Source organism: Temnothorax curvispinosus, unplaced genomic scaffold (genome assembly GCF_003070985.1).
Source record: "Temnothorax curvispinosus isolate PA1 unplaced genomic scaffold, ASM307098v1 QBEX01007652.1, whole genome shotgun sequence".
Taxonomy (NCBI): Eukaryota; Metazoa; Arthropoda; class Insecta; order Hymenoptera; family Formicidae; genus Temnothorax; species Temnothorax curvispinosus.
The window spans coordinates 159549-169147 of record NW_020217432.1 but is presented as its reverse complement, the minus strand read 5'-3'; the positions used below and the strand labels follow the sequence as shown (position 1 = coordinate 169147).

General features: G+C 44.6%; 1 protein-coding gene across 1 annotated transcript in view; it reads left to right on the top strand.

The window, feature by feature from the left end:
• Nucleotides 1-4971: 4971 nt before the first annotated feature.
• The window catches only part of LOC112457237 (AT-rich interactive domain-containing protein 5B-like), a 102565-nt gene continuing 97937 nt past the window's right edge, over nucleotides 4972-9599 (top strand). Inside the window, exon 1 of the mRNA XM_025020163.1 lies at nucleotides 4972-5157. Within this exon, the coding sequence (XP_024875931.1) occupies nucleotides 5062-5157 (96 nt within the window). The 5' untranslated portion in view covers nucleotides 4972-5061. The remainder of the gene's footprint in view (nucleotides 5158-9599) is intronic.

Sequence of the window (9599 nt, the reverse complement as noted above, 5' to 3'; positions counted from 1 at the left end):
GCGCGGTGATTCATGCGATGTGATGAACGCTTTAGAGCGGTTAGTAAAACTCATTCGCCGCGAATGAAAGAGATGGAGAGGAGGACGAGGCGAAGGAGCGTCGCGCGAGAGCAAAAGAGACGGCGCAACGGGTTCTGGAGGAATATCATCGGAAAGCGAGACAGATGGGCAGAAATATAGACACGGTAACAAGGAGGGGAAACGGGGGAAAGAGAGAAAGAGGGCGAAAGAGAGGGACAACGCGGCGCGGAGGGCTTACGGGATAGCTTCGTATATATGCGATTACACGCGGCGAGGGTATACAATGACGGGGGGTGAGCGGGGGATGGGGAGCATTGCCCTATATCCCGTCCTTTTTTTTTTTTCGATCCCTCGGCCACGTTTTTCCGCGCGCTGACCGTACGCACGCGTGCGAGTATCTCTTTCCGGTACTCTCGGGATGAGAGTACATTATTCGATTCGCGCGCGTCGCGCGATGAGAAAGGTTAATTACATAATACGAGCGCCGTTTCGCGCAATCGCGAAACCGTCTCAAATGTCAGTCGACGTGGGATATTAAATATTTTACGTTCAGCAACTTTTTTTTTTCCATTGTGACGGTAAACGAAGCTTCTCGAGACAGTAGGGGGAGTCTCGTGTACGAATTGCTCCGATTGCAATTTACAGCTGCTTGTCGTGCGATTCTATTGTTCTTTTTCTTTATTTTTTTTCTTTTTTTTCCTGCACGTTCCTCGTTCGATCGCGTCTGCCGCGCCGATCGTTTTTCCACCAATCGTTTTTCCGCCGATGAAAATATTTTGACGGCCGACGTTTACATCCGTGCGTAACGTGACGATTGCGATATGCATCCATCGTACGTTACGTTGCCGACAGTGCGCGTTACATAAGAGCCATTAACGATCCCGGTGTGATTTATTCACATTATTCTGATCGTGCGCACTTATTAATTTCGCGCCGCGCGATCTCACTCATCACCTTTTCATTCTCCGCGCTCCGTTCCCTCCGTTTTCTTGCACGTTATAAACGAATGCAATATGTGTCGCGAGTTTTTGTGATACAGCGAGAATGCTCAGCGCGTTTTCGTATCTTTTGGTCGGCGAGCGCGTAGGCATAGCAATGAACGGATCTGTTGAATATTTATAGTATTCGTGTTTTTCTCAATCGTACGTCCGATTAACCGGATTTGATTAGCGTCGTGTTGTTTTTGATTCTTCTTCGCACACATTTATATATTTATTTACTCAGTTCGGGCAAACGCAAATAAAGATATAGGTATACAAGATATAAATTCTTGACGAGAAAAAAAAAACAGAATAATCATGAATTGTACACGTTATATTTTACTGAACGATTTTAAAATATTACGTGGCATTTTTTTACTTTCCTTGAATTCAGTCCATTCGGATTCGATCAATATCGTCAATATTATTTTTATTTTTATTCCATATTTATTCATATTCCATTAGTATCATTTTTATTCTCATTCCATATGCCCCTTTATACTCAATGGACTTAAAATATTACGTGACGTGTTCTCCTCGTTTTCGTTCTCTCCTTCTCTCTCCTTGAGATTCTCGTCGCCTCCTTTTCTCTCTTTCTTTTCTCTCTCTCTTTCTTTCTCTCTCTCTCTCTCTCTCTTTCTCTCTCTCCCAGTCGTTCTTGGTTCTGAGCGTTTCTATTGCAAAAGGAAAACAGACAACGATCATTATATAAAGCTGCAGAAGTTTCAAGCGTAATGTTATAGTATCCCCGACGGGGAAACGGATAATGCATTAAGAAAGATAACAATTATCTCTCTTCGCGTCATGTACGTAGCGGCGGGAAAGAATTTCTCGAAACACTTTTGGATTTTACACGAAGGGGGAAAGGATTCGCGCGAATGTATATTCTCCGCTCGCTTTGTTTTACTCGCGCGATTAGCGTCGTCCCCGCTCCCAAGGGCAAGCACCTCGAACGGCAATCGCAGAAACGAGAGAGGGTGTAAACGTCCGGTGTTCCGCCGGGGTATGCCGTTTCTCTTATTTTTAAACAATTCTCGTCGACGTGTGGCGGCATTTTACATATCGCCCGCACGCACGACGACAACGCGCGCTCCGCTCCTCAAGCATCGAGAAATCAAATTAATGAGTGAATTGGCGGAGCGTCACGACGCGACGCCGCGACCGTCGATAGATATTTATTTACTATGGAGCGTGTTTTTATGGAAGGAAAGAGCGCAACGTACGTCGCCCGATGAATAATGCATGCGGCGCACCATTGTGCATCCGTGCGCGAAGAAAAATATTTTACGACTCTCGATGGAGCATGTAATTGGCGCATTCCGATAAATAATAACAGTAACGGCGAGATTGAAAAATTTCGGCGCCCACGTGGGCGTCGCGTGCGCACGCGCGCGCGCGTGTGCGTCGTTTATGAGCGCGTACGCTCTGTTTGTGTAGGTGCGCGGGTCTCGCGCCTGCCGCCGGTGCACTTGTCCGTGTCAGATAAAAGAGCGTCGTAGATGCAATCGCGATATCAATGGCGGTAAGTTTCGCGCGCGGTGCAGCGCGCGCGGAGAAAAACGAGATTAACTGCTATAAATACCATTCGTCGGCTGATCTCGGCACCTCGCGGGCCGCCCACCGGCCGGAAACTCTTGGCCGCGACTGTACTCTTAAAACATTGGAAATAGTTATGGCAGTGGTGCTCACACTCCGTTCGGTGGTGATCGCCTAAGTGCCATTTATTGATTCAATTATGTAACGCGAGCGCGATTGATAGCGCGAGCACGACACGCTCGTCGATTTGCGCAGTAATGAGCGACTTATAGCTATACGGTTTTGCATATCGAGGCGCGTATATACCGGGATTCGCTCGTTTTCAAGAGTCTCGATTAGCCGGTGCGCGACTAACGTGACCCAATATCGGATTCACTTAATCGGCAATTAAAGGACTTTGTTATTCGAGACGTGCCTTTCGGAATCATCTTTCTATAAGCGAAATCGATACATCGCCGGAACCGCCGCTCTCGCGTTACGTCACAATATAAAGCGACAAATCGCCGAAAGCAGGGTGAGGGGAGGGGGGGCAGGGTGATTCCCATCGACTCCGGCCAAAAAATTGGGCATTTTTGCGTGAATATTGCATCGATCTTTGCGCGCGCGGCCTGTCTCTTTTACGTCCAAATCCGATCCATTTGAAATTTCGCCCGGATAAATAAAGCAAAGGGAGTAATGGACAAGTCTCCGCTGCAAAGCAGCAGACGCCCGTACAGTCCGCGCTGCAAGCGCCAGTGGATCTCTCTCGTCCCGTGTTTTTCCCTCCCTTCGATCCCTCGTTCGAGTATCGTATCGAGTGTTATATTCGCAATTACGACGGGTCGATTTTCTTGCAATTCTCGCAGCCGCGAAAACTCGCACGACACCGTTACGTCGATACGCCGCGACATCCGACATCTGTAACCGTCGTACCGGACGCGAAGGAAATAAAAAAAAGAAATGGGACAAACGTCGTTCGTCATTTCGCTCGACGCCTCGACGCGCGATCGACGATGAGAGACCGATCGATTCCGCTATTAGAACGGCAGACTTCCGCGACTTTCGGGCATCGGGACGAGTTGGCTCGCGTCGACAATCGCGGAGTGATTTCCGGAGTGATTGATATATGTATCGCGTCGACGGTTGAATCCTTAACTAAAAGAAAAGGCGCGCAACGCGAAGGACTCTCGCGAAGGAGGGCTTTCCATCAAGAATTATGCGACGGACTGTACGCGCCGCGTGCACGGTTCGTTTGCTCTTTCGTTTGCGGAATTTTTTTCAGCAGCCGGATAATAAACATTTTTCTCATTGAATAATAAATAGTTTTTCTAGGGTAACGGGGAGAGAAAACAGCGACGTGAAATCAACGTACCCCGTTCGAATCTTCGTTCATGCTTTTATCATTTATACGCTTCTTTCTTGCCCCCCTCCTCCCTCTCCCTTCCATCCTGCGAAATGCGAATTAATCGCCGTGTTCCTTCGCCGAGTGAGACGTCGTCGCGCGTCGTTCTTGTCGGATGACTCCGAACGGGCGGTTAATTAATTTTTCACACGCGCGCGCGTTCGCCATTTATTATTTATCGCCCATCGGTTCCGCTCTCTAACGATTCTAATCACGCGAATCCCAACAGAATCGTGGAAACCTGTGTCACTTTTAGCGCGAAGATTTCCTCCCGTTCGACGAACGCGTCCGAGTTTATCTCACGTCACGTACGTGCGTACGTGCACGTGCGTGTATACGTGCGTGCGCGTGTGCGTGCGAATGTCGCGCGAGTGTGCACGTGTCTCGTGCTCCGCGGTACGCTGCAAATACCCTCCGGGGAGCCGTACCCTCGCCTTTCCGCGGTCTCGACCCCCGCCCCGCCGCGAATCTCTCTCGCGACGGTCGCGCGTATTCGGGGGGGATGGCATTTTAAAAGCCGACGTGCTCTCACCGGCTTGGGAGAGAGAGGGGGAAAGAAAAGAATGAAAGAGAATGTCTTTTAATCGAATATTCCACGAAATTGATCCGCAACCGAATTTTCGATGCTCTTTGTCGCGCTGATTCGTCGCGTTTTAATGGATATACATATAATATATATATCCTGCCTGTTTATCATCCGATTAATATTGCATCATAATACATTCTAATATTCAAACACATTTCTCATTAAATATTAATATATGTTAATTATAATATTAATAATGGTACGGGAATAATTATTAAATGGCATGTGTACCGCGAGCGTGTGCTATTAGAAGCGACGTTGCGGAAAACTATATGGGAGAGAATATATTTTCTTTGTGTACGAAAATTTTCATTTTTTTTTGCCGGACATCATAACGCTCGCAGCGGGAGGATAATGACTTAAACATGAATATTGACGAATTTCTCTTTATTGTTTTTCAGTTACTGGGCGGTGCTTGCTTCAGCCACGGCCCTTACACATTTTATAAGGCGGTAAGGATAAGTAGCGGTCGTGTCCTACGTCTCGGCAGTTTCTTCCTGACGAAATTGTGGAGCGATGCCGATCTCGTTAGCATCGGCGAGCTTCAGCTACTGTGGATGGACAGTCGTGGACCGAATCAGCCTCTGGCGTCCTTGCGGCTCTACTTCTTACCTGAAAACACGCCGGACGGAAGGAGGGACACGCACGGCGAGGTATGTTTCCTAAAAGATATCTATAACGACCGAGGATTAGATTTGTGACGAATTTCGTGACAAATACTTTCGACCAAATGAAATGCGGACGCACGTAAAGCTCGTTTCAACGAGACGTTTCTTAATCCCTTAATTCTCATTTGAAGAGCTTTCCTCGGAAATGTGTGTCTCATCCCTTTAACAAATGTCACAAGCTGCTTTCTTAAGCTTTCTATAGCTCTGTCATGTATAATAATTTTCGTTTTCTGAAAAATACGTTTCGAAACGGTTTGGAAACAAGTTCCTCGTTTGAATGGAGCTCGTTCAACATCGCTTCGTCAGCACTTTACCGCTAACATGCGTACGTGAGCAATAATTTCTGCTTTACCGGCCATCGTCGATAACGGACCTGGCGCGTGTTGCTTCGGCCTTATCATTTTTTCACGTCTCGTATTATTTCGTCAGTGCCATTTCGATGCATATGACTCTATGGAAATTTCATAGAACGCCGCTCACTATTTCGGTATATAGACGAATATATCGACTTCTTTCCCGTTGAGAATACACGCGCGCGTACACCCAAATTATTTATTTTGCTCTAATATAAATTCAAATGTTCTTGTATATTCGCCCGTATAATATGTATATATACATTGTCCTTATATCGCTACACGTATCATTAGTTCAGCCGGCTGCGTCATAATATGCGGTCGAAAATAATCACGTAATCGCGGACATCGCGCATCAATGTAACTATTTCCGTGCGCGCGAGATCAAATCGCGCACGATTACGCGAATCACGAAAGAGGCATTATTCAAATATGCGGAAACACGTTGAGCGCCCTCGGGGCGAATAAGCGAGCGGAAAGGCCAGGCAAACGAAACTTGTGAAATATTGGCATGGTCTTAAAGCCACTCCGAAGGCTTGAAAGGATACGAGCCGTTTCGGCCGACCCCTCGCCTGACGTTAGGGTGGCTTTTGGGGTCGTCACGCTCTACCCTGTTGTTCCATTGAGACATCGTCAATTAAGCGCACCCCTTCGCTCGTCATTTTCACTGTTTGCAGGGCCGATTATTTCGGAAGGGACAGCTCCGACTGTAATCAGTATCCGCCCCTCGGAAATGCTGTCTTTGATCCTTTTCTACTTTTGTATATTAACTATAAACGCGCGGGATACACATAATGTCTCCGCCGACGCGCTGTTTATCGAATTTAACATTTTCGTATTTTCCTCCTTGTTTGAAAACCGCGAATCGAAGTCTTTTGCCGCTCCCTCGAGATGATCGATATCGCGTTTAGCGCGCGACGAGGGGATAGGTCGATTTACAGCAAAGAGAAATGTTGTTTCTCTCAATTGTAGCCTATATGGGAGGAAAAAATGCTGACGGGAGGGTGCGCGCGGACGGTTCTTTGATGCAGGGAATAATATTATGGACGCCGCCGGTAGCGTTATAGTATCTCCCTTCGTCGCGTCGTCGTTCGCTTCGAGTTCGCGTGCGAGTTCAGAAATTGTTCGTAATGGCCACTTTCTTAAAAAACAACAGGGTAGAATATAATCTACAATTAGAGTAGAAAGAGAGAGAGAGAAGAAGAGAGTGGGAGAGGCGACTAGAGATAGAAACCTGTAATTGTGGCTGCTACTTTTGACCCCTTTGTTCCTCGTAATTGCTCCAGAAAGGAACTGAACATTTTCTCGCCGATAATTATGTCGAACAACGCGATAGAAAGCATTATCTCAAGTCGGCGCCATTGTGGCGCTTCCCTATAGTCTTATCCCCAAAGTAATATATATCGCTAATTATTTTACTTTTTTAAAATTCTAGTACGCGCTTTATATCTGTATAAAGAGATATGCATTGTCTGTCTATCTTGCCCTTTCATTCTCTCGTGCGAGCGAGCGCGCGCGCGTGTTATCGCGAATCGACCATGTCGTATGTAATTGACGTGATTGATGAGCACGACTGGGATGGGAACTTTGCTTCATCTTGACTATCGAGGCAAAATATTGGTCCAACAGTTGCTGGCTCGGTTTTCGGTTACTTCATAACGAGAAACAAATTGTCATGAATTTAGAACGGAACAATTGAGGACTGTTTTCACAAAATTGTCAAACTGTAATGAGATATTCAAAATTGGAATATATACAGTAATATGAATTATTATATTTTAAACGAAATAAATCAATTGTGCTAATTGAATATTCTGTGTGCATGTGTAAATAATAATTTATATATTAATATGCTGTTTTAAATATAATAATATATCATTTCCTTCTCTTGCAACACATTTTAATGTACATTTTCAGAACTAAAATTTTCCGAAAGCTTTTATTTCCATTGCCGCGTTATACAAACGTTATAAAAACAAAAAGTATTCTAATAATTTCTGAGAAATATTTTAATGGTTTCATTTAACGATTTCGCAATAATATTTCCTTTATTATTTAGTTCGTAATGCCGAGATGGCTCGAATAAGTTTTGTAACTAATAAATTTATATACTAATCTCGAACGGAGAGGAATGTTAGTGCAGGTGCAATATTCGCACGATACAGTTGATTATTGGAACGGAACCTATGCGGTTGCATTAGCCAATAATTATACGTACGTATTATCGCAATCGACATTCACGTTGCAATAATACTTTTATATTATTCCATCGGTTCGGTTCTAATTAAAATTTTATCGAGATTGTTTACTCCGCAATTCAAAGTTGATTACATTGAATTCTCTATTTTTACTCCACGATGCTGCCAATCGAAAGTTGGCGCAAACTCAACGAGAATCCGTTTCGCGAAACTTGCTATTCGAGTAACCACTACTAGTTTGCGTGAAGTCATGAGAAATTCCAACTACGGTTAACATTTATTTTATAACATTATTACTACTAATTCGCGAATATATATGTATATATATATATATATATATATATATATAAATCTGAGAATATTGAAAAGATTAAATCAATTCTCTTCTATACAATACAATGGAAGTATTTTTCTCGTTAATCCAATCTTTTAACAATAAATTTGATGAAAAGTGACTTTACGTTAATTATTTTATTATATCGTATTATCGAGCTATCTCGGGATATTATAACAAATTACATCTCTAAATTGTTCCCATTACGTAGCTGTCGGAAGTACAGTTAATCGACTTTAAAGAATCCAGAATACTGCGCGATAAGACGATTTTATTAAATTCTACGTGAAAGAATATTTAATTAAATTGCTCGAAATGAAAATAAAACTTTATTATCTCGCCGAATTGCCGCCGTGTTTGTTTTTACAAACATTTCGTTATACGATGAAAAATTTCTTCTCTACCAGTTTAGCCAGTTTAGAGACGGGCGAGACGTTTTTAACTCTGTCTAAGTAATACAGAATAAGCTAATTAATTATTCGAGCGTGATTACGTGCAGCAGGTACACCCGGTCCGCGTGGAATGCGACGGACTTGTTTACGTATGTGTACGAGACACACCGACACGCTCGCGCGTATATACAATATATACGTCCCCGCGCGCGCGTGCGCGCGCCCGCGCCTGGCCTTTATCAGATGCAGCAACGATTTTACTTTCCTACCAACGAAAAAAAGATAGCGCGCGCGCGTCCCGCCTCGTTACTTTGTAATAGTTCAAAGAACACCGCGCGCCCGCTCCTCCTCCCGTAAGTAATTTTCGTAATTTTAATTCGCCTGCTCGCAGCACAGGCGAAAGTATGCATTTTTATCCGGCGCGTGCAAAATTTTAATTAAAATTCTCGTTCTTTCCTCCGCCCGATTCGTTCGATAAAGCAATTACGCGTGTCATTATCTTCGCCGTACATTATAATAGGCACGCGCAGACGAGGAAAGTTCAATCCCCGAAGTAGATCCGGAGGAGATAAGATAATTCTTCGCGTCCCGAATCTCGAGTTCGCGGCGCGAAAGAAGCAAAACGCGCTTATTTTGTTTTCGGAGTTTTTCCTCTTCCTGCCCCTCACCGTCGACACGCGAGTTTGCCATGCGGTGTTGTCTACATACGTCGCGCTACGAGCGACGTATGTGTGTTCATCGCTCCGTTCTTCTTTTTTTTTTCCTTTTGCCCGCACGGAGTACGGGAGCGCGAACTCGTCACGTTAGAATAATTCGATGTTCTAAATAAAACTCGTGGAATTCGCGTGCACGCGGTTGTTGTTCGGCCGCTGGAGGACGGAGGAGAATCCACGACGGGTGAATGTACTCTTAAGCCCGTCACACAACGAGAGATCGCACACGATTAAGATTCGCCGCTCGGGCGGGTCCGCCTTTTGACGAATGTCGAAAATTTTATTCCGGTTTTTTTCTTCCTTCTCTTTTGCAACTCGCAAAATCCGCGATATTGAATTTCCGCGGCTTAAGCTACTCAAATTGGAGCTTTGCACGCGAAAAACGTATATTAAATTTCTTCGTAAAATACATATTTATCGGAATATAATTATTCTAT